This window comes from Protomyctophum parallelum (assembly GCF_964188405.1).
Source record: "Protomyctophum parallelum genome assembly, chromosome: 14".
NCBI classification, from domain to species: Eukaryota; Metazoa; Chordata; class Actinopteri; order Myctophiformes; family Myctophidae; genus Protomyctophum; species Protomyctophum parallelum.
The window spans coordinates 44375417-44401649 of record NC_139709.1 but is presented as its reverse complement, the minus strand read 5'-3'; the positions used below and the strand labels follow the sequence as shown (position 1 = coordinate 44401649).

At 46.7% G+C, this 26233-nt stretch overlaps 1 protein-coding gene across 2 annotated transcripts in view; it reads left to right on the top strand.

Annotated features, from left to right (window-relative positions):
• LOC310870413 (glypican-5-like) overlaps positions 1-26233 on the top strand; it is a 176441-nt gene that overhangs the window by 31221 nt on the left and 118987 nt on the right. For both annotated transcript variants that reach the window (XM_083781632.1, XM_083781633.1), the window contains exon 3: positions 16599-17299. In XM_083781632.1, coding sequence (XP_083637758.1) covers positions 16599-17299 — 701 coding nt within the window. The remainder of the gene's footprint in view (positions 1-16598; positions 17300-26233) is intronic.

The window sequence follows — 26233 nt, the reverse complement described above, 5'->3', positions numbered from 1 at the left end:
CTCTCTCTCTCTCTCTCTCTCTCTCTCTCTCTCTGCCCCCTGCTTTGTCAGCATTAGAGGCCGTTAGGCCGCCTGTAACAAGATAAAGTTTTGGAGTAGGCTGGCACTGTGCCAACAGCCTGTTCGCTGAGTGGCACTGCAGAGAAGCCACACGTCTCAAAGATTCCCCCTGGCAGCCAAGAGCACACTACACAAAACAACATTGTAAAATGCTTGCTTGCTTGCTTGTTTCTTCCTTCCTTCTTGCTTTCGCGCCCCGACTCCCCTTTTTCAGTTTCTTATTCATTGTTATTCTGTTTCCCCCCCTCTTACAACCACCCTAGCTCCCCAAAACTGAAGTCACTGCCTATATAAACAGCCAGGCCTGTGTGCGCATGCGTGTGTGTGTGTGTGTGTGTGTGTGTGTGTGCGCGTGTATGTACCTGTGAGTGTGTCTGTCCGTGTGTGCGTGTGTTCTAGCTAGCTTGCTATACCTGGGTCCACTGCCACAACCTTTACAATCATTAGAACAAAATCAAATGAGAGAATTAATATACCTTTACTGTCAGCCAACACCCCCCCCCCCCCCCTTCTCCTTTTCCTGACAGATCACAGTATCTCTAGAATATGTGTGACATCGCCTTGCGACTAGCCTCAACAAACACTCCAGCTACAGACTAGGCCTCATCAATCTCACTAGCGAGGCTGCGTGGAAGGCTGATGCCTTGGGATTTTCTCGTTAAGGCAGACAAATGCACGTCTCCCGGGGCTTGTCCTCTGTCCAAAAGGATCGGCCCCGAGTACAGCTCGCTCCGTCTGTTGGCTGATGGGACTTTTTTCCTGCGGCTAATTGGCCCGGGCCAGACTTCCTGTGTCCACCCTGGGCCTGCAGTGTTGGCCCGACCGATCCCACAAGCCATCAAGGGGTTCGTGTGTGCGTGCGTGCACTTTTGTGTTCTTTTGTGAATGAATGGCCTAAACTTGATCAATGGCCACACAAAAGTAGCATATCTGCAAGCTCGAAACGCGGCGTGAAGCGCTACAGCGCTACTTTTTACTTTTTAATTTGAAAAGACATGTGAGGTTTCCACCCGATAGAGACGATAAACACTATACAGTATGTATGCATGCATGCATGTATGCGTGTATACTATGCATGCATGTGGTCTCGCACATGTGAATCTACAGTACATCTGCATGCGTGTGAATGTGTGTGAACTGAACGGCTATAGGAGATATAATTCGTGTGACCTTTTGGATGAGGGTTAGACAAAATGAACTACTGAGGAAAAACTCCATGAGCCATTTCCATTTTTCTAAAGCTACCATGACTCATTATAATGACAGACCCTGTAGAATTCCGATTAATGGGGAAAAGGGAGGTGGACTTGGAGCGAAGCGAAGATGTGCCGAGTAGGAAGGAAGGAAGGAAGGGAGGAAGGGAGGCGTCAGCTATGACACTGCATGCCTGGACTGATTGTTTGAATACTTCATTTACAACAATATTAGTGGTTCAGGTAGTACAGCTACTGTACTGTATATAAGGTTCTAGGCAGCATCTATAATTGTGGATATCAGTTATGGTTCTGGATTTTGGTGTGGATGTTATGGCTCTGGACAGCAGCTATAGCAGCTAGAACCGTTCTAGCTGTGTGGATGTCGGCTCTGGACAGCAGCAGCCTCTAGCCCATTCTGACCGGGACCCATTTTGGTGTTGGCATCATGTCATGCTTTAGCTATTTAAAAATAGCAGATCTACAAGCTCATATCGCGCCACCGAGTGGCGCGATACGAGCTTGTAGGTCTGCTATTTTTGAAAAATCGAAGAGCGACTGACATTTTTAGAATCTGATCTCAGGTCAGAATGGGTTCATCAGACCAGTGTGTGTCCGGCGGAAACCTGGTATGAATCTGATCTCAGGTCAGAATGGGCTAGAAGGTGAGAGGGAGTGCCTCAGTCTCAGGAGTGTCGTTGAAGTGATTTTCACACGCTCTGTGTGTGTGTGTGTGTGTGTGTGTGTGTGTGTGTGTGTGTGTGTGTCCACGGGCAGTGACTCACGCTAATACGCTATTACCTCAGCCCTTCTCAGCTGGTAGGCTGAGAGGAGTCGCCCCACCACCACTCCTACACCACCAGCACCATCATCATCATCATCATCACATCTCCAAGACGAAGCCTCGGCTCCCCCGCCCCGTTCAAGCCCACTCACTTCTGTCACCCACCCAGCCCTGCGTGCGTGCGTTCGTCCGCCCACCGCCGCTCCTCGCTCTCGGCCTCTTCCTCTGTGACTCCTCCTATAGCACACCGGTAACTCGTTGACAGCCATTGATGAATGTACTCGTCATTTCAATTCCAAGGCTTTTGCGTTTTCGGCGGTTTGCGACAGAGGGCGCTCTTTCTGTAACCCGTGAATGATCGACGAGGAAGATTACACCCAGAAGTCAATGTAATATTAGTTGAAATTTTCTCTGCTTTCTTTTGCTTTTTGCTGAAAACAAACCACATTCAACTGCCCATAACTACGAAACGGAACATAGTGGCGGCATGTTTTTATTTTATTTACGTTTGTTCTGCTTCCCCGAGACTCTATGTCTTTTCAGACCATCAGTGGGTGGATTGTTGTGGAGGAAAATGTTCTGTAGTTCTTCAAAGGTTAGCTTGAAATCACTGGCGATGTTTTAACTCTACCATAGTTAATGAGTTAAAGCGGTGGTCTTGGCTCTGGCCATCAATTGCACTCCAGAGGAGAGAGAGAGAGAGAGAGTGTGTGTGTGTGTGTGTGTGTGTGTGTGTGTGTGTGTGTGTGTGTGTGTGTGTGTGTGTGTGTGTGTGTGTGTGTGTGTGTGTGTGTGTGTGTGTGTGTGTGTGTGTGCGTGTGCGTGTGCGAGTGCGAGTGCGTGCTGCTATGGCCCTCTCCTGACGGTGGATTTGGGTGTGATCCAAGACGGATTATGATGTCCACTCTCTGCCAGGCAGAGCAGAGCATTTTATATGAATGTGCTCTCAAGATCAGTCACAGCAGCCCAGTACTGGCAAGCAATCCCATCTCTTTGGATTCTTGCACTGCGCTTTGTTCCTTACAGCAATGTTTTATGTCCCGATCTTTATTGTTTGGCCTCTGTCTCTCTCTTTTCCTTCTTTTTATTTTTTTTACTTTTTTCGCCGTTCGAAATGGATCTAATCAGTTTAATGTTGCTTTTGATCGCATATTACCCACACAGGCACTAAGCCTGTTAAATCATTAGCCTCAGCCTATGGTGCCAATGACTGGATGGAAATCATTTGCCGGTGTATCGGTAACCTTTACACTAGATTCACAATAAAGCTGAACAATTTGAAACAGGGACCACTCCACACCTGCCATTAGGAAGGGTGGAAAATCCTTCATTAGGGCTTTTCCTTTCATGTCGGATTCCTTTCACACCTCAAGAGTCCATTTGAGGCTCTGTTTTACAGTACGTTGGTCTGATGTTTGGCCTAAGTGTTTCCTTTCTCCCTTTCATTAGAAAGGCATGAGTCCAGTCTTTTTCTGGGATTCAGCAGGTTTCACTTACTTCCAGTGGGCTACGGCTAGACGTACAGCTCCAGCCAGCTGGGACTGGGGTGGTACATGTACTCAAGTACTGTATTTAAGTACAATTTGAGGTATTTGTACATTACTTGAGTATTTCCAATTTCAATAATTTTACCTCTAGTCCACTACATCTCAGAGGCAAATATTGTAATTTTACTCGAAAATTTGAGTTTCTAGTTACTTTGTCGATTTTGATTATTATTACAAAACATACTACACTTCAGCGCTACAATTCAGCATTTTGAAATTAGCCGATCTACAACCATCTGCTCATTTCAAAAGATTTGTAGAGTATTCCTACATTGCCGTATTGATAATTTTACTCAAGTAAAAATGTGAGTAGCCTACTTTTTTCCACCACTGAGTTGTGGTTGGAGTGTCCGCTCTGAGACTGGGAGGTCGCGGTTCCATCCGCCGCCAACTTATACCAAAGACTATAACAATGGTATACCCATGGCACCCATCATTAACAGTTGGATCATAATAGCGTCATGTCCAGGGGGTGTACCATACTGTACTGTAGCCTACATCAACCTGCCTAAAGGTCCTTTCAGATGGGCAGCGTTGTAGCCTGGATCAACAACAGGTCTGCTCCAGGTCTGCTCATGAGGGGCGCGACAACCCAAGCGTAAACAAATCCAGGTCTAGTTAGCTGCGGGCATGTGCACCAAACGAGCATGCGCGTGACAACTTCAAGGGATCGTACCCACGTAAATACTCTTCTCCACGCGTACAAAACAACGACAACGCAGGCCTCTCATTGAAAATGAATTACAAGGCGTGTTAATCGCTGCCCATCTAAAAGGACCTCTACTCTCCAGAAACGGGAGATGGGGTTTTGATGTTCAGTATGGGCCACATACTGTACAGGGCTCGGGGAACTGTTGGTTATGGCTGCTCAGTTACTAACCGTCAGCAGCAAACGTGAACACGCCACACCACACGTATACATACAGAATAATGTCCCGTTTTATGATGAGTGCACCGAGCGGTGTAAGATGTTTGGCGTGATGCTGAACATGCTTATTCAGCATCACGCTATAAGGGGACAGAGTGATTCATGCCACCAATAAAGAGCAGACTGATAGGATGGGACTCTCCCCTGGCCGCAGCGACGTCTCCACGTCTCCCCTTTATGGTTATGAACCATCTGAACCTCCCATCCAGTCCTTCTCTCACCTCCCCTCCCCTCCCCTCCACGGTGTCTCCTCTGCCTGCCCTTCTCCTCTCCTCTCCTCGTACCCCCACCACCTCCCCCCGGCCCGCCACCCTGGCATGTGTGGAATTGTTTATGTTCGAGAGTTTTGATATAACCGGGCTGCCATCTTAATTACTGGCATGCTGATGGAGAGATGGAACGCTTGCTCTCTCTCTCTCTCTCTCTCACTCTCACTCTCTCTCTCTCTCTCTCACTCTCTCTCTCTCTCTTTCTCCTCCTCTCCCATGCATTCTCCCTCTCAATTACCCCCCGCCCCCACCTGTTAGCCCCCCTGACAGGACAACACTGAATGTGTGTGTGTGTGTGTGTGTGTGAGAGAGAGAGAGAGAGACCGTTTTTCAGTTTATTTCTTTTGCAGTGAGCAATGTCTCTCTTTCTCTTAGGTCAGGCTGGGCCTTGTCTGTGTGCTCGCCGCCTGACCAGACCTGAGTCACCCTCACGGTTTTGGGACATCCAATATTGTTTGGTTACGCAAGCGAGTGTGTGACATATCCACAGATGTATTTATTGGCCTATTAATAGCACATTACCTTCAAAACCCGTCGCGGAAAGGTTAGAGAGGCAGGGGAGATTGTATGACATTGCAGTTCTAACCCACCCCTCCTGTAACCCAAGCCTGGGCAGTGCTGGGGTTTGGAGATGGCCCTGTGTATTCCTACTAATTAAAACAAGGATATGTAATCCACACACATGTCACTGTGTCACATATCTGTGCGGTGACCTGCGTGCAACCCGAGCCATGCGGCTGGATTAAAATACTTCTCCCGGAGTAGGTGCTTGGTTGGTCATGTCTGGACGCGAGGCTGATTCCTCAAGCTGCGAAAAGGCCAACAGTGCTGTGGTATGAGACTAGTGTCTCCTACATCATTATCGCAATATTACTGTCTCATCCGCCACATGCGCACAACACGCACGCACGCGTGTCACACACACACACACACACACACACACACACACACACACACACACACACACACACACACTAGGGATCCTTTAAGTTTTTAATGATTCCTTTTCCTTAACCCATTCTGACCTGAGATCAGATTCATACGAGGTTTCCGCCGGACACACACTGGTCTGATGAACCCATTCTGACCTGAGATCAGATTCTAAAAATGTCAGTCGCTCTTCGATTTTTCAAAAATAGCAGACCTACAAGCTCATATCGCGCCACTCGGTGGCGCGATATGAGTTTGTAGATCTGCTATTTTTAAATAGCTAAAGCATAACATGATGCCGACGCCAAAATGGGTGCCCGGTCAGAATGGGTTAAAGGTATATTCAGTGATTTCACTTAATTCAAATATCACTTGTTTTTTTGTTTTGTTGTGATAATCCTCCCTACTATAGAGTGTGCTGGCCATACAAGGAGTTCCTCCCTGTCCCCAGTTAACCCCTGGGGGTCAAAAAACCTTAGGTTTCGTTTTTGACTCTCTATCCTGATTGGACGAAAGGCTGGGTCCCACAGCCAAAAACGAAACCTAAGGTTTTTTGAGTGAAATCACTGAATATACCTTTAACGATTCCCTCTTAACGTTTTGTTTCCTTAACGGCTCCTTTTCATGATTCCTATATATACATTTTTACAAATATACATGCATAATATATATGCATTTTGGAGCATGGCTTTTGAAGATTACGTCATATGGTAGCCAAGCCTATAAGTGATTTTAGTTCAGGGCACTTGTGACTTAAATCGTTTGTCAGCCAAGCCTATGATGTTTGTTTAGGGCAGTAAATGACGACGTAAGACGTCATATGGCCAATATGATGCCAATACACACACACACACACACACACCCACACACACACACACACACACACACACACAGTACACAGCCGCCTGTACCTCAGGGGGACATTAAATGAATAGATAACTTAATCGACTGATTAATCCAAGCTAATTGTATAATTTAATTGCGCGTTTCCTGAAATGAAGCAGTATACAGTACATGAAGCCATATGAAATGAACACCCCCATGCAGCCACCCACCCACGCATGCACCCACTCACCACTTGGACATGCCGCGGCTGTCTGGTGCCACGTGGCCTTGCTGAGCCCTGGCAAGACGACTTTGGTGGCCTGGCAGTGGAAACCCCCTCACACTCACTCTCTCGCTCGCTCACACACACACACACACACACACACACACACACACACACACACACACACACACACACACACACACACACACACACGCGCGCGCACATGCACACGCACACTGACACACGCTCATGCCCCCTCATTCCCAACAGGGAAGTGGCGAGCAGATCAGGGGCCACTGGTTTAGTATATAGGGAGGGGACACCATAGTTGTGGCTTAAATCATGGAATGGCCTGTGTGCTTTATTTTTACCCATTAATTATTGTGGCAGTGCCACCGCAAGTGACACTTCTACTGTAATTGCCCCAGAAAAGCACCGGGTTGCCATGCAGAGTATAAAGTGGAAATAGCCCCATATGATTAAAACTCTTGTCTTTCAGAGAGAGAGAGAGAGAGAGCTGGTGGTAAGAGCCTGTACAATGTCCCATTACAGAGTCATAAATGGGAGCTCCGACTATAGTGGTTCTCAACTTTTTCAGGCCGTGACCCCCCTAAAATAATCATATTTGGACTAGGTGACCCCCCTAAAAGAATCATATTTGGACTAGGTGACCCCCCTAAAATAATCATATTTGGACTAGGTGACCCCCCTAAAAGAATCATATTTGGACTAGGTGACCCCCCCTAAAATAATCAAATTTGAACTAGGTGACCCCCCTAAAAGAATCATATTTAGACTAGGTGACCCCCCTAAAATAATCATATTTGGACTAGGTGACCCCCCTAAAAGAATCATATTTGGACTAGGTGACCCCCCTAAAAGAATCATATTTGGACTAGGTGACCCCCCTAAAAGAATCATATTTGGACTGGGGATCCCCCTAAAAGAATCATATTTGGACTAGGTGACCCCCCTAAAAGAATCATATTTGGACTGGGGATCCCCCTAAAAGAATCATATTTGGACTAGGTGACCCCCCTAAAAGAATCATATTTGGACTAGGTGACCCCCCTAAAAGAATCATATTTGGACTAGGTGACCCCCCTAAAATAATCATATTTGGACTAGGTGACCCCCCTAAAAGAATCATATTTGGACTGGGGATCCCCCTAAAAGAATCATATTTGGACTAGGTGACCCCCCTAAAAGAATCATATTTGGACTAGGTGACCCCCCTAAAAGAATCATATTTGGACTAGGTGACCCCCCTAAAAGAATCATATTTGGACTAGGTGACCCCCCTAAAAGAATCATATTTGGACTGGGGATCCCCCTAAAATAATCATATTTGGACTAGGTGACCCCCCTAAAAGAATCATATTTGGACTGGGGATCCCCCTAAAAGAATCATATTTGGACTAGGTGACCCCCCTAAAAGAATCATATTTGGACTGGGGATCCCCCTAAAATAATCATATTTGGACTGGGGATCCCCCTAAAAGAATCATATTTGGACTGGGGATCCCCCTAAAAGAATCATATTTGGACTGGGGATCCCCCTAAAAGAATCATATTTGGACTAGGTGACCCCCCTAAAAGAATCATATTTGGACTAGGTGACCCCCCTAAAAGAATCATATTTGGACTGGGGATCCCCCTAAAAGAATCATATTTGGACTGGGGATCCCCCTAAAAGAATCATATTTGGACTGGGGATCCCCCTAAAAGAATCATATTTGGACTGGGGATCCCCCTAAAAGAATCATATTTGGACTGGGGATCCCCCTAAAAGAATCATATTTGGACTGGGGATCCCCCTAAAAGAATCATATTTGGACTAGGTGACCCCCCTAAAAGAATCATATTTGGACTGGGGATCCCCCTAAAATAATCATATTTGGACTGGGGATCCCCCTAAAAGAATCATATTTGGACTGGGGATCCCCCTAAAAGAATCATATTTGGACTGGGGATCCCCCTAAAAGAATCATATTTGGACTGGGGATCCCCCTAAAAGAATCATATTTGGACTGGGGATCCCCCTAAAAGAATCATATTTGGACTGGGGATCCCCCTAAAAGAATCATATTTGGACTGGGGATCCCCCTAAAAGAATCATATTTGGACTGGGGATCCCCCACCCTGACAAGCACAATTGTAGGACTTGAGGCATTACATTTAGTTTGACTCGTTTCCACAGATAAATATACATATATTCTTTTAAGATTAGTTTTTGGCTTTTGCACCTTAAAGGAAAAACGCGCTCAGTGTGTGGGGACCTTTATCGATCGTTACAGTGAAGACGGACAGGAAAGAGGGAGGAAGAGACAGGGAGAGACATGCAGCAAAGGTTGTCATGAACGGGACTCGAACATGCGACACGCTGTCAGGCCAGAGCCTATTTGTGGCATGCGGCTGGACCACTAGGCCAGCGGGCGCTCACTCCACAGATACATTTTGTGAAAATAGCCAATTTACTGCATGTACAAGCTCAAAAGGCCTCTCGTTGCAAGGCATTGTGTGATTATTTTCTAAATGTTGGCCTCTTTCTTATATTATTTGACAATTTGGCCAATGTTTGACCAGTTTATATAGTATAATTTGTTGATTGTCTTTCTTTTGTTGAGTAATTAAACATTGTCACTTTCATGTCATCTGGGAACTGGGGCCCCCCTGGGAAACCACTGGTTTAGACCACGGCTGCATAGCATGAGAGTCTAGAGACCTCCCTTTCTCATACCTTTTGTGTGCCTTTATAAGCTTTTTAATATCTCTCGCCTGCAAGTATGGTTGATATGCCAGTATATGGTTCTCATGTCGAGGACAACCAAATTTAAATTATTTTGAGCCAGGGACCCCCAGAACAGAGCTTGTGCGTGTGTTAAAAAAACATTAAAAAATATCGCAGATGCCACACTGTGGACTTGTACATGTGTGAATATGGATAAAGTTGTGATGCTATATTAACACATTTTACTGTGGACCCCCTGGAACCCACCCAACTCAAAGTAGGATCCCCAGACCCCACTTTGAGAATCACTTCTGTAGGACAATAAGAGCCTGTAAAGCTCCACAAAACAATTGTTCACGTATATAGTCACTTGTCTTTGAGATTGTTGATGGTGTTTCTGGGGGCATTTCATAAGATAATTGCTTTGCGCAGGAGAGACAAGACTACATTTCCCAGGAGTCTCTGCGGTGGCGTGTCTATGACAGTGCAATGTTGCCACCCACGATTGCGTTTGCACGTCTGAGCGCCACCGTGGTCAGAGCCCCATGGCTCACACCCCCGTGTGGTCAGACAAGGAACACCAATCACGCCGAACGACTCATGCAATCACGCCACAGCAGTTAAGACTTATCCAGTTATCGTTGGGGTTCTCTTGTTTTTCTGTTCTCGCCTTGTTTTCCCAGCTTTGGAAGAAGTTCAGCGGGAACCCACAAGGAACGATTGTCCTTGATTTATCATAAGACACCCGAAATCAGATCCGCCTGAGAATAAACGCATGAATATAGGAGGTGATGGGGAGAGAGAGAGAGACACACACACACACACACAGAGAGAGAGATGCGGTTTGCTCTGCAGTTTGTCAGGGGGAGCGGCGATGGAGAGGTATATTTACTTAAGTACTGTACTTAAGTACAAGTTTGAGGAATTTGTACTTTACTTGAGTATTTCCAATTTCCAATACTTCTAACTCCACTACATCTCAGAGGCAAATGTACTTTTACTCCACTACAATAAGTTGAAAACTTTAGTTACTAGTTACTTTGAAGATTTTGATTAATATTACAAAACGTTAACATTACTCACTTCAGCCCTTTAGATATTTCGGCTATTTGAAAACAGCACAACACAATTGTGAGCTTGTAGCTATTTTCAAATTATCTTTATACATTTTGAACTTGTGAAATGGGACATTCTGCAGTACTGAGTACTTTTACTTTTGGTACTTTAAGTACTGTACATTTTGACACCAATACTTACTTTCACTCATAAATGTTGATTAACAGACTTTTACTTGTAACGGAATATATAGTTCTACATTGCAGTGTTGATACTTTTACTGAGGTAAAGAATGTGGGTATGCTTTTTCCACCCCTGGTGGAGATGTCCCAGCGCTGCGTATCCGGAGAGGGTTCAGTGTTTGAACTAACAGCCATGGAGAAGACAGGGAAGCGCTCGGGGGCCACGGGGCCAAATGGATCCAGATGTACGGCCATGTTCACAAGGTGGAGACCACTTGTACAGTAGTTGTTTTCCCTTCGTTCAGAAGAAAGGGTTGGTCCGCTTTTCTTTTTTTTTTTACTCCCTCCTTTTTCCGTTTTCCCCTCACTTTACTTTCTCCTCTCTCTGTCTCTCCCTCCACCTCTGTCACTCTCCTGGCAGAGAGAGAGGCGACTATTTCACTCGACAACTATGTCTTAGAGGTTTCATGGTCGCCGTCGTAAAACGTCTTTGTAGAATGTACACCCAATGTAGTTCATGGCCCTCGCGAGAAGCGTAGCAGTGATATTATATCATCGTTGTACTAATAAACACGCAGGTTTTGATAAAAAGTCTCATTTGACCCGATCCGACAGTTCTCATGGATCACCACTATGTCATCAGGAGGTTTGTGGCCTGCAGCCCCGGGGCAGAAACCTCTTACTTCCATATTCAAACTTTTTGTGTTTTCCGAACAATTTACTGCATGTACTACAGCATCACACAAAAGCATCAAACTAGCAGATCCACAAACTCGTGCCGCGTTTTGAGCTTGTCGATCTGCTACTTTTGCAATTTTGGAGTTTGAACACTGAAAAGTAACAGTTTTGGAAATGAAGAGGTTTCCAACTGACAGAGACGGTACACTTGTCTACATTATTGTGTTTGAGAGTGCTATATTTGTCATCAAGATTCGTATTTGAGGTGTATTGTAATTCAAAGCCTGTGGGTCCCGAAATTATTTGGGGGGTCCCCAGATAATAATAATTTAACCCATTCTGACCGGGCACCCATTTTGGTGTCGGCATCATGTCATGCTTTAGCTATTGAAAAATAGCAGATCTACAAGCTCATATCGCGCCACCGAGTGGCGCGATACGAGCTTGTAGGTCTGCTATTTTTTGAAAAATCGAAGAACGACTGACATTTTTAGAATCTGATCTCAGGTCAGAATGAGTTAATCAGACCAGTGTGTGTCCGGCGGAAACCTCGTATGAATCTGATCTCAGGTCAGAATGGGTTAAAGAAAACAGACCAGACCAGAAGTCCAACAAACCACTGATGCTGTGAACTGAACGTGGGGGGGGGGGGGGGGGGGGGGGGGGGGGGGGGAGACTTTAAAAAATAACTTTATTTACAAACCTATAAAACAACAAACTAAAACATAAAATATCATCCTCAACTGAACACCATTGTTGCACAAGGTTGTCTAGACATTTAATTTCTTTGTGAAATCTAAAGTCAATCCATACCCTAACCCTAGCCCTGACCAGTGAGATGAAAACACTGACCAGGTCCTGTGTCACTCTCTAAAGAGAGAGAGAGATAGAGAGAGGGTGGTGGGGGGGGGGGTGGGGGGGGGGGGGGGGGAGACTTTAAAAAATAACTTTATTTACAAACCTATAAAACAACAAACTAAAACATAAAATATCATCCTCAACTGAACACCATTGTTGCACAAGGTTGTCTAGACATTTAATTTCTTTGTGAAATCTAAAGTCAATCCATACCCTAACCCTAGCCCTGACCAGTGAGATGAAAACACTGACCAGGTCCTGTGTCACTCTCTAAAGAGAGAGAGAGATAGAGAGAGGGTGGTGGGGGGGGGGGGTGGGGGGGGATAATATGGCATGGCACCGGGGAGCGTAGTGATTTTGTAATAACATCGTGTGATGCCGTGTAACTCAAGCCTCTGGGCACATTCTGTGGCAGTCCTGTCCTGTGGTTTTGATCCTTGTGGCTTGGCGGACAGACAGACAGACAGACAGACAGACAACCATGCAGGCATTCAGACAGACAGACAACCATGCAGGCATTCAGACAGACAGACAGACAGACAGACAACCATGCAGGCATTCAGACAGACAGACAGACAGACACCCATGCAGGCATTCAGACAGACAGACAGACAGACACCCATGCAGGCATTCAGACAGACAGACAGACAGACACCCATGCAGGCATTCAGACTGGCAGGCAGGCAGGAAAGCAGGCAAGCACACTGGCAAGCGGAGTGGCCTCACACTGGTACCAACTACATAGCGCTGTGTTCACTCTCTGCACTTCACCAAGTCAATCAATGATGGGCAGCATTCATTTCACTCTAGTCCTCCATTGATCTCTGCCTCTGTGTGTGTCTGTCTGTCTGTCTGTCTGTCTGTCTGTCTGTCTGTCTGTCTGTCTGTCTGTCTGTCTGTCTGTCTGTCTGTCTGGTAGTTAGACCATGTCCCAGATTTGTCACCCTTGACCTTAAAATTAATAATCCCCCGTTAAGCCATTAACTCTCTCTCTCTCTCTCTCTCTCTCTCTCTCTCTCTCTCTCTCTCTCTCTCTCTCTCTCTGTGTTTCACTGTCTAGAAACCATTTCTGCGTGCTTGTGCTTGTGTGTGTGTGTGTGTGTGTGTGTGTGTGTGTTTAGGAGCTGCTGTGGTAGATTACGATGGTGGTGTTTTGTGGCGCGTTACAAATGAGTGCTGGCTCTGAGCTGGCCAGTCGGGGGGACTCCCCTGGTGTTACGAGCAGCGCTCGTATTAGTTAGTGCAGCTGTTGAGCACGCAGGACATGACTGTTGTTGTCCCTGTGTGTGTGTGTGTGTGTGTGTGTGTGCATGAGCTGGGAGGAGCTGGACACACACACACATGCACGCACAGTTTACACGCAGGAGTTTACTGTGGGAAAGAAGAAGCGATGCCTGATGGATGAATATAATTGCTTTGTTCTAGCGAGGTGATTATAGAACCCAGACTCCTGGACTGTGTGTGTGTGTGTGTGTGTGTGTGTGTGTGTGTGTGTGTGTGTGTGTGTGTGTGTGTGTGTGTGTGTGTGTGTGTGTGTGTGTGTGCTGTTGGCACTCTCTCTCCTGTCTCAGTTTCCCTACAGTTGCTGCTGTTCCTCCATGTCCTGGCATGCTTTAGGGCTGACATCACAAGCTCAGAGGAGCGCACACTGTGTCCGGCTCGCACACATGCATGTACACAACCTCGGGAGAGATGGGGAATGGAGAGGGAGCTGTGAGAGCAAGAGGGAAGAGGAGAATGGGGGTGGAGGAGACAAAGACTGATGGAGAGAGAGGGAGAGAGAGAAAGGAGATGACAGAGGGCACAGGACAGGTCAAGGCTCATGCATCATGAATGGTAGAGGTTTGACGTTGCAGGCTGGATAAGGGACTACCGTACATAATCCTTATGGGCAGTCTGTGGTCCCCCAACACCATGTGAAGTTGGCTACAAAAGGTTTCGCGCCTGCAGGGACTCCCAGTAGCAAAAATTTGTGTTCAAAAAATGTTAATTTTAAAATAGATAGAACAGTATCTGCTATTTTTGAATGAAGGTCGTTTAGATCGAAACGTTGTCGTCTAATAAAACTACTACTCTATAAGTGAAAGACAGTGTGCGGGACCCGTTTCTTCTCACGAATAGCCAAAGTATAAAATATAATTAAAGTGGTTTAAATGATACGAACGCTTTATTAACAATATTTCAGTGGGTAGGAATGAATTGGCATAACGACTAAATTAGAGAGAAAACGAGGGTAAAAAATAATTGGCCTCTGGGGGTCGCTGGACCGCTCTTTGTATGGTAGCGGTTTGAACTTCATTAGTCATAGTGTTGTCTCCCTACGACATTTAAACGTCTGGACATCAGAATCTCTAAAATAAACTGTCATAAACTGTCATCTCGGCATTATCTTTACCTTTCCTGTCTGTCTGTCTGTCTGTCTGTCTGTCTGTCTGTCTGTCTGTCTGTCTGTCTGTCTGTCTGTCTGTCTGTCTGTCTGTCTGTCTGTCTGTCTGTCTGTCTGTCTGTCTGTCTGTCTCGTAACGGGACCCTGCCGTGACACTTCATTGTCTTTAGTCACAGTCTTTGCACTGACATCACAATCTCTTTATAGCCCTTATTATGCGGCTGGGATTGCATTGAAATCATACGTGATCATCACGTTGGCTGTAGCTTTATACTGTGTGTGCATTTTTGTGTGTGTGTGCGCGTGTGTGTGTGTGTGTTGAATGACATGTTGCGTGCCAGACAACAGCCTAGATATAGAATGTGTTCTATATTGGTGACGACGGTGAATGCAGAGTCAGACTGACTGCACTGGAGCTCATGTCAACTTCCTGTTTTAGTCAAGAGAGCACGCGTATGCACACACACGCACGCACGCACGCACACACCTCAGTCTATCTGTCTGTCCTGTAGGCAGGCTGTGGCAATCTCTCCTTAAGACACTCCTATGAGGATGATGACTCTCCACAGTAAACCAAAGTTACTATCTATAGTCGGGTGGGCCTAGGCCAGGGGGTCCCCTAAATTATCTTGGTTCCTGCAGTACCGGAGGCGGAAGTTTCACAACACACAGTGTAACGAAGTGGTCCTCCGTTACTGATATTGGGCACATTTAAGTGAGTTGAACTGGTTTATTGAAAGTATTATGAACATGAAAATACAATTATGCAATATGAGACTGTGTTATGGGTACTGACTGCTTCTGTTCTGTCTGTTCCAGTGTGTTCAGGCAAAAGAGTCCCAGGCTACCAGAGCACCATGTATTGGTCTGGACTGGACCACAGTGAAATAGCCATGGGGGTGTTTGAGTTATGCATTGGAGCTGCTAATGATAATGTGATATGTGGGTTATCTTGCAATAGTGGGCATCATTGATATGTACTTACCGGTGTATGGATATAGATGTATAGGTTCATGTGATGTGGGTTTCAGAAAAGTGTTGCGTGTTTAACCAGGTAATATGGTAGAGTCTGCACTGATTGTTTCAGCTGCCTATAAAAGGCTGCCAGGAAGCACACACCCACTCAGTGTTAGATCAGTGAGAGGCCATGGTGGAGCTGCACACCAACATGCCCTATTTGTTTGCTGCTTGTGTTCTGCCATTTCCCATGCTGTAACCTTCTTTTGGGAATAAACCACGGTGTGGCTGCTTTTTACCTCCTGACTCTGTGCTCATTTCCAGCCGCTTATCGGGCCGACACTACACACAACAATAAACAGCAGTGGAAAACAAGGCATGCAATGAACACACCGTTGATAGTAAGTGCTGTCCGAGTAGCTGACTGGGTGGGGGAACCTGTCATAATTTTTGACGGTCGAGATGGTCATTATTGGCTAGGCTGGCATGGTGCTAGGTAGGCTGCGCTGGTGAAACTGAAGCCTCTGGTATTCCAGTTCCCCATGCATAGGTCACTTTGCCACTTGATTTGCCACTCACTTGATGCATACTCTCTATTCTTGAAGGAAAGCTTTAGCAGATCTACAAGCTCACGACCTGTCGATTAGTGGAGATCAAAAACAGAAGACACTAGCATAGAGCCCTTGCGGACAAGTACATCATTACAGTAGGGTTAAGTCAAGTCAAATTGTATTCTAGCCCTAAATATCACATATGTACTGTACAATGTACAAACACTAATTGAAGTGGATATGGGTCAGTGTCTGCATGATCAATAGTTAGATCGACACTGAGAACTTTACTGAGTATTTCTTACTGACCCAGATCAGATGACGTAATTTATTTCTGTCTGTCTTTCTCCCTCCCCTCTCTCTCTCTCTCTCTCTCTCTCTCTCTCTCTCTCTCTCTCTCTCTCACTCCCCCCCTCTCCCCCCCCCCCCCCCCCGCACAGATACGTTCCAGTATCTCCTGTCGTTCTCTCAGGGTCACCTGAGCTCCCTGCTGGAGGTGACGTACACGCCTCTGTCTCGCCGGGCGCTGCCCCACGTCAACCAGCTGTACTCGTCGCTTTCGCAGCACCTGCGCGGCGCCAACGTCTCGGTGGAGGCGGCCGTGCACCGCTTCTTCGACGACCTCTTCCCGCTGGCGTACACGCGCCTCATCAACCCCGGCGGCGCCGAGGAGGCCGGCGGCGCGGGCACGGGCGACTGCCTGCGCATGACGCGGCAGGACGTCAACCCGTTCGGTCCGCACCCGGCCGCCATGGCCCGCGAGCTGGCGGGCGCGCTGGGCGCCGGCCGGCAGCTGGGCCTGGCGCTGGAGCGCGGCCTGGACGCCACCAACGCCACGGAGCACGTGGCGCTGAGCCGCGAGTGCGTGCGCGGCCTGGTGAAGATGGCGTACTGCTCGCACTGCCGCGGCCTGACGCTCATCAAGCCGTGCGCGGGCCTCTGCCTCAACGTGCTGCGCGGCTGCCTGGCCAGCGTGGCGGAGCTGGACGCGCCGTGGCGGCGCTACACCTCGCTGCTGGAGCGGCTGACGCACGCCGTGGCGGGACACCACAGCCTGGAGCTGGCCCTGCTGGGGGTCCGCGGGCACGTCAACGAGGCGCTGCTCTACGCCACGCTGCACGGGCCGCTCATCACCGCCACGGTGAGTACTCCACCAAACTGATGTGTGTTTGGTCGTTTATGGATTTAACCCATTCTGACCTGAGATCAGATTCATACGAGGTTTCCACTGGACACACACTGGTCTGATTAACGCATTCTGACCTGAGATCAGATTCTAAAAAAAATTCAGTCGTTCTTCGATTTTTCAAAAATAGCAGACCTACAAGCTCGTATCGCGCCACTCGGTGGCGCGATATGAGCTTGTAGATCTGCTATTTTTCAATAGATAAAGCATAACATGATGCTAACACCAAAATGGGTGCCCGTTCAGAATGGGCTAATAGACCCCCAGGTGTTTATAATATTCAAATATGTCTTCCCTATGTATTTTTGGTTTCTTCCTGAAAGTCTTTGAGTCAAAAAGGGCCCAATCGAAAATACACCATTTTTGTGACATCATAACCCTAACCGCTCTCCCAATCATACAACAAAAGCTGTAGGCGAGGCTTAAGTTCAGGTGCTAATTTGTAAACCAGGTATACTTAATGAACTGGTGGGTGTGGCCACATAAAACATAATTTTAACACTTTCTGTACACTTTTTTTGCCGCCTAGTATAATCATAGTATCTGATGATTATGTTTTAGGGGGGAAATGGACAGGGACACCCCACAAGAGAAGATTTGTGTTAAGAAATGCAGCAGTAAAAAGTTCAAACTCTTTTTCAAAAAACAGCAGCTTCCATCGCGGCACGAAGCTTATGTACATCTGCTATAATTTGTAATAGGCCTGTGGTTAAAATTATGGTGATGCTATTAATAAAGGCACCATGTTTAAGGTCAAGTTCAGTCGCTTCCGTGCCACCATAGAGCTGTGAGCCCTTGTTTAAAGAGCCACCAGCCTATTTGGTGAACCGGAAGTAACAATCAATCTTTTCCGGGGCAGCCCGCTATAGCTACTTTAGTTTTGGTCAGAATAATACAGTACCGCGAGGTCGCAGGGATGTTTCATTGAGCTCCTAAAACATGGATGGTCTGTATGATCACCTGAATCTGAGCTTCAATTCCGAGAACAACGCAGCTAAAGACCGTCGCTAAAGATAGTGTGGACGGAGCGGAAAATATTCAATGACGCCACAATGTGCAAGCAAAGCGTTGCCAGTTTGACGGAGACGTCCAGAACCGGTGAAAATAATACTAGCGATGCTGGATACATTTTAACACTAACTCTTTCAATGTCGTCCTAGGCAATCTGTGACTTTTAATAAAAAACCTGTCAAATGCCATTTTAGGCAGAAAATGAGTTAACAAATTTAGCTGACCCCTGGAACCTCCCCAAGGACCCCTGGGCGTCCCCGGGTGCCACTTTGAGAACAGTGATGTACGGTATATGACAGGCACTCAGGAAGTACAGTCTCATGGAATGTAACAACTCCCACTTGTGTGACTTGTTTGGTTTGAGCATCATTTAGTTTTCATAATATATGTTGGGAAAATGTTGTTTTCTGTATTTGTGCTTGTTTCTTTCCCACAACTTTGATTTGTTTCTTGTTTACTTTTACAAACGGATCTGTCATTTGAAAGAAATCCGGTGGAATACATTGCTTCAAAGATGAAAGGGAAAAAATAAACAAACAAAAATAAGTAAATTCCCCCATCCCTCTCTGGGAAATAAAGTGCAGACTGAGCCGAGATGACTTGCAGTAGCAGCATTCCCCATTTCCCCTGCCCAAATGGATGGATTCTAATGACACTTGTAGTATTTCAATTATGGATTGTATACCCATGAAAGCACAGCGCAAACACTTGCGCAAACAATGCTGCTTAAACCTGCATGCACCACAGCTTTCTTCTTTTTTTTTTAACCAGTTTGATTATAATGCTCCATGCTTAGGACTAAGTCATATATTTATTTTGTTGTTCTTTATTTACCCAGGGTAGTAGCTGAGCACTACTAGTGGTCATTTTCAATGCCCTGCACACACAGACGGACACACATTAAAACCTGGGAGCAGATCCGCACAACCACAGCCTTATACTGTTTGGCCACTGAGCCGCTCCACGGTTCAGTGTCTTGCTCAAGGGCACTTCAGCGATGTTGGGGGAGGGGTGAGTGGTCGTGTTGTTGTAGTCGAGTCCACTTAAAGCAAGTCTAGGTCAAGACCGAGTGGGTGTAGTCTGAGTCGAGACCGAGTGTGGGAGAGGGTCGAGTCGAGACGGGGACCAATGGGAGGCGAGACCAGTTTTTTTCTCATTATTTTGATAGGTAGAGAAAACAGTGCGAGAGCAGGCGGGCGCATCAGCTGCCCTCCGTTACTTAACAAGATGGCTGTCTATAAGCGTCAGACAGCCCCCTTATAATGTTAATGTGAATGGGCTCCTCGTGATATCGATATCATAAAATGATTCCATTGCATTATTGTAGTGACCCGTGACTCGAGTGGACTCCTGAGGGAAGAGTCCCGAGTCTCTTGGTCCGAGACCGAGTCAAGTCCAAGTCAAACTATGAGCGAGATCACATCAAAATGTGGACTCGAGACCAGACGAGTCAAGGAATGGAGTACTACCTCAACTGAATGGTCACCAGGGAGTGGTGACCATTCAGTTCCCTACCCAGATTTACAGTACCTGCCGGTCCGGGTAATCCAACCAGCAACTTTCCAGCAACATGGACGCTCCTCTATAACCTTCAGGCCACGTCTGCCCCGATATGTAAAGAAAATCCATTTAGAGTTTGTATAGTGACATTCTTACTGTGGAGTAAAACGGTTAATCTTAACCTGACTAGGGCCTATAGGCCACTGAACTTAGCGAAGGTGCATTCTCAACGGGATTTGCATTTCGTTCAGCTAATTGAAATTCCACATCGATTGATTTTGTCTGCAAACGCGGCGCGATCCGATCTAATCCTATAAATAAAGTAAAGTAAAGATATATTAAATGTGAAATGTTTTCTGCAGGGTATTTGAGGTTGATGAGTTGTTTTTTGTTGTTTCTGCTGCTTTTGATGGTAAAATCAAAGTATCAAAAAAGATCTAATCTAATCTAATGAAAACGCAGTGTCAAAATGCAGCAGTTTTGTTTACTTTCACAAACGGAACTGTTATTTGAAAAAATACAAAACCCAGTGGGATAACTTTCTTCAAAGATAAAAGTCAAAGATAAACAATAATAAATAAGTGCAGACTGCAGATGGATGGTATAAGGAAACATAATGATGTCGCTGTTGCCTATAATGATAATGGCAGTGCCCTTGTAGTGTTTAACCCATTCTGACCTGAGATCAGATTCATACGAGGTTTCCGCTGGACACACACTGGTCTGATTAACCCATTCTGACCTGAGATCAGATTCTAGAAATGTCAGTCGCTCTTCGATTTTTCAAAAATAGCAGACCTGTAACGGTCAGATATTTCTATCACAGTTACTAAAATCACGAGGTAGTAATGATCCTCCTTTAAAGATAAAATTGATACGCTTCAACCATGTAGCATGCAATGTAAAGTTGTAAACCACTGAGTCCAACACAGAAATACGTCTGAGATAAATAGTTTATCTATATGCAAAATAAACTCATTGACAATCAGTTACATAGAAAACATGACAGGTTAAATATTGTCCCTATAATTATGTCCGAACCGCACGCACCGGGCCTCTCACGCACGCACGCACGCTCGCTCTATTGTTATTGTTCGTATCGTTCCGTGAAACATCCACGCGTCTCCCTGACGCTCCAACCCGAAATAATAAAGTTAATCCAAACGTGGTGATCCCCGAACGTAAACAAATCCAACGGTAAATCCACGGTCCTCCAAACGGACAAGCAGTCTTCCTCGCTGGACACAAACAATCAGACAAACGAAACTCTCACCGGAGCAGATGACGGTTCCCGGCCGGGGTTACTCCTGTCAACGGTGAGTTGGTGGCCTTGGCTATATTCCACCGAATAGCATACAGACAGATTACACTGCAATTCTGCAAACACGATCAGGTCTCACGTGGACTCCCTGCTCGTTCGTGTCTCTGTCTCCACAAGTCTCCAGAGCCGGCGACTTCCGTGTGTTTAAATCGCGGAAGCGTCACGGCCTGTCAATCAATCAAACTCCTCCCGGCATTGACCCTCCAAAACATAAACAAACACAAAACAGATACCTCTCAAAGAAAATAGGACATTACACATAAGGATGGATATAGTGTTCAATGAATATTTTAAGCCATGCTCTTTTAAATGACACTTTAAAATAAATCCTTAATGAATATTATGTGGCAGTGCTACATAGACCCCCCCTCCAGCCGACTGGCTTACCAGGTAAAGGTATCATAGTACTTTTTACATTAACCACATTTAGTTTCCTGCTTCGCAGGTGGGTTCCATCCAGTCCTGTAATTCACTTGGTCCAAACTTTTCACCTTCCTTGCTGGCCCTTCCCACTAAAAGGCACTAGCTCTGCGGAGAACTTTTCTCTGGCCTTAAAGAGAGGAGGTGACCTGACCCAGACTAGGTCACCCTGAGGAAAGTACGTTTCTTTCCTGTGGGAACTTCCAAACCTAGCTTGTCTAGCCTGGTGCACACCCACTCTCCCCCGGACCCCCTCCGCCATCTTCCTCAGACCCTCCACCGGGTTGGAAGCGGCTTGGTGCTTGGGAGACGGTGGTTTCCTTCTCGGCCTCCCCATTGGACCTTGGCGTTTCCTGCCCAAGGCAAACTCAGCAGGGACCTTGCCTGAAGTCTCCTGCTGGGTGGTGTTGAGGGCCAAACGTCTCCACTGGTCCCAGGCGTTGTGATGTTGGTCGATGAATGTAGCGATCCCTCGCATTACTCCGAGTGCGGTGACTCCAGAGTTCTGCAGGGACCCTGGCAGCTTGGTGTTGTCGTCTTTATACTGCTGACAGTCCTCACAGGCCCTGGTATACTCCCACACATCCTTACGGACGCTAGGCCACCAGGCAACCTTCAGAACCCCCAACAAAGTCTTCAACCTGCCCAGATGTCCACCAGAGGGCTTGACGTGAAAGTACCGAAGGAACTCAGGAAACAGCAACTGGGGTACAACCACCTGCCATTTCACCCCTTGGTTTCGTGCAGGGGCCCTTCGATACAACACCCCCTGGTGATTGAAGAAGGTGATGTGGTCCCTAGGAGATGACGACTGCAACCGGTCTCTTTGGAGGTCCCTCACGGTCCGGTCTTTCTCCTGTGCCTGGACCATCTCTGCCAAGGTGGACGGTAGAGCAGAGTGGTTTTCTGAGGAGAAGCTGGCAGGCACCCCACACATGATGTGTGGTAGCTCCTCAGGACAGTCTGTGACGCCGGATGGCACCTCCTCCGTGGTTACGGTCGAGGTCGCACAGCCATTCATCTTCATGGGTGGAAGGTCGTAGCAGAGGTCCAGCCACGCAGATGGTTTGGAGTAGGATGGAGAGGAGAGTGAGTGTGCACCAGGCAGACTACACGAGGTAGGGGGCGCTATCGGACTGACATCAGTAGAGACTGAGCTGGTGCTAGTAGCCATGGGAGGGCTTGCTGGACTTAACCTATTAAGCTCCTTCTCCCACTTTGCATCTCTACGCAACATACAGCTCACCATTTCCTTCTCTAACTTTTGTATGTCTGCCCGTAGCCCCTCGGCCAGGGTAGAGTGAATATACTGCCTTAGGAGCATCTCTCTGTTCAGGGAACTGGTTACAGCATCTCTAAAATCAGTTTTAAGTTCTACCACCTGCTGTTTCAGAGAACTCACTTCATCCCTTAGCTCCTCATACACAGCCTGAGTAACATACACTCTTTCCTCTCTGTTACTCTCCATGACTGACTGGGCATCATCTACAGTTGCACCTTCATCATTGACATCATCATCATCATCATCATCATCATCGTGTTCCACATGTGCATCAATATTCTGATTGTCATCTTCCCTGTATAACTTAATCAAAGTAATTGCATCCGTAAATACTGCAGTCATTTTTTACAGTGTAACAAACAAACAAGCCACAGAAACAAAATCAATATAAATCATTCCCCGTATGGGCCACCATATGTAACGGTCAGATATTTCTATCACAGTTACTAAAATCACGAGGTAGTAATGATCCTCCTTTAAAGATAAAATTGATACGCTTCAACCATGTAGCATGCAATGTAAAGTTGTAAACCACTGAGTCCAACACAGAAATACGTCTGAGATAAATAGTTTATCTATATGCAAAATAAACTCATTGACAATCAGTTACATAGAAAACATGACAGGTTAAATATTGTCCCTATAATTATGTCCGAACCGCACGCACCGGGCCTCTCACGCACGCACGCACGCTCGCTCTATTGTTATTGTTCGTATCGTTCCGTGAAACATCCACGCGTCTCCCTGACGCTCCAACCCGAAATAATAAAGTTAATCCAAACGTGGTGATCCCCGAACGTAAACAAATCCAACGGTAAATCCACGGTCCTCCAAACGGACAAGCAGTCTTCCTCGCTGGACACAAACAATCAGACAAACGAAACTCTCACCGGAGCAGATGACGGTTCCCGGCCGGGGTTACTCCTGTCAACGGTGAGTTGGTGGCCTTGGCTATATTCCACCGAATAGCATACAGACAGATTACACTGCAATTCTGCAAACACGATCAGGTCTCACGTGGACTCCCTGCTCGTTCGTGTCTCTGTCTCCACAAGTCTCCAGAGCCGGCGACTTCCGTGTGTTTAAATCGCGGAAGCGTCACGGCCTGTCAATCCATCAAACTCCTCCCGGCATTGACCCTCCAAAACATAAACAAACACAAAACAGATACCTCTCAAAGAAAATAGGACATTACACATAAGGATGGATATAGTGTTCAATGAATATTTTAAGCCATGCTCTTTTAAATGACACTTTAAAATAAATCCTTAATGAATATTATGTGGCAGTGCTACAGACCTACAAGCTCGTATCGCGCCACTCGGTGGCGCGATATGAGCTTGTAGATCTGCTATTTTTCAATAGCTAAAGCATAACATGATGCTGACACCAAAATGGGTGCCCGTTCAGAATGGGTTAACATGGTGATTGTATCAAACATTACACCGTATGTCTGTGGTAATAGACGGAGATGCTCGTCGCGTCGAGACCCTTGGACGGCTGCCAGACAGTGCTTGAAGCTGAGAGCCAGAAAACTGTCTGAAAATATTTATATTCTGATTTTTTTTGTGTTTTTTGGTAAATTAATGCCCTACGTGATCATACTACAGGCAAGCGACACACAAAAGCATCGAAGGTAGCAGATCTGCAAGCTCAAGACTTTATCGGTCTGCTACTTTAACTATTTTGGACATAATAAGGTTTCCAACCGACAGAGACAATATGGGATACGATAGGGATTCCTAGGCCACAATGCTCTCAGTAAGAGTTACGACTATGTGACTTGATATGAAGGAAATCCATTTAGAGTTGGTAATAGCCTTTTTAACTCTCCCATAACAAATACATGATCTGTGACCCCACCACCACCACCACTCCTCCCCCCGTTGTGTCCCTTGAAATTCCCCCCACGGCTTTAGTTTGCCCGAGCGCTCAGACGGAACATGACGTTCTGTGTACGGCGGAAATCAAATGGGGGGATGGCGTCCGTGCTAATCTACGTGTGTGTGTGAGCCAGCGTGAGTCATAACACCAAGGAGCACAAGGTGATTAGCGTCGATTCCGTCTGGACAGCATCACCGAGACAAAAAAATGACTGAATTCCCGTTAGGTGGGAATGTCAGCCAAGTCTCGTGTGTGTGTACTGTGTGTGTGTGTGTGCGCGCGCGTCTGTGTGTGCACGCGTCTTTCCCTCTGACTCTGTTTCTCACTCTCTTAACTCCCCGTCTAAGAAGACATGCCTCTCTGCACTCGGTGGAGATGGTGCGTGTCTCACCATGGCCGCTGAATGGAGGCCCATTAAGTGCGCTCTTCTCCTGCGCTTATCCCCTCCCCCGGGTACCACTCGGAGAGGCCTTATAAAGGCCGAGCGCCACGGTCCTGCTGGCTTTACGAGTCCCCTCCACTGGGTCGCTGTGCTCTCTCTCTCTCTCTCTCTCTGTCTAGTACCTCTGCCTTCCTCGACCTCTCTCTCCGTCTCATTGGCCTTCTATGACGGGGGGAATAATGGTATGTTCTTGCTTGTGTGTGTGTGTGAATGGCTCATGACGAAGGGGTCCCACTTGGCCAATTGCCCCGCGCGATATATGCACTTCCTGAACGAGCGGTGACCGGTGCGGTGGCTGCGAGGTTGATAGCACTCTGGAGCAGGCAGTCGGTTCCTTGTCTTAATACCATGAGAGGCCACAGCTGCGCGCTGATGATACTTTCCATAGACACAAAGGTGGAGGAATAAAACGCAATAATCTTTAGAGTCTTGGACACGCAGAAAAACGCTCTCTGGAGAAGTCGGTATACAGTATTCTTTTGTTTGGTCTCAAAATGTGGACGGAATATATGGATGGCTATTCCTTACATGTTGTGGTTTGGGCCCACTGGGGCGGCGTGTTATTTGTTATTATTTTGTTGGTTGTCAGGCATCATTTTAGCTCTAGAGTGCAGTGGCCTGTCGCGTTGCCCACCCACTATCAAAACACATCATCCTCAACACAGACCCACATCTTCCAGTCCAGGCAACGAGTTAAGGTCTGGAAAAAAAGTATTGGAACTTTTGTAGCGGAAAGAAAGAAAAACGCAGAAAGAAAACACAAACTATGCGAGACGTTAATGGGCGTCTATAATGTGCCACGCTATAGCGGCATTTGAAACGTAAAATGAGGCGAAGCCACAGCCGCAAGCCTCCATTGTGTGGTGGTACAGTATAGCAGTGAGTACGAGAGGTCACTGTATGGCCAGCTATACTGTATGGGGCTGACCCACATAATGCCAGGGGGACCCTGTGTCGGGGAACAACATCACACAGTGTGCTTGGTTGCTTCTACCTTAATTGGCCCCACAGTGTACACGCGCACGCATA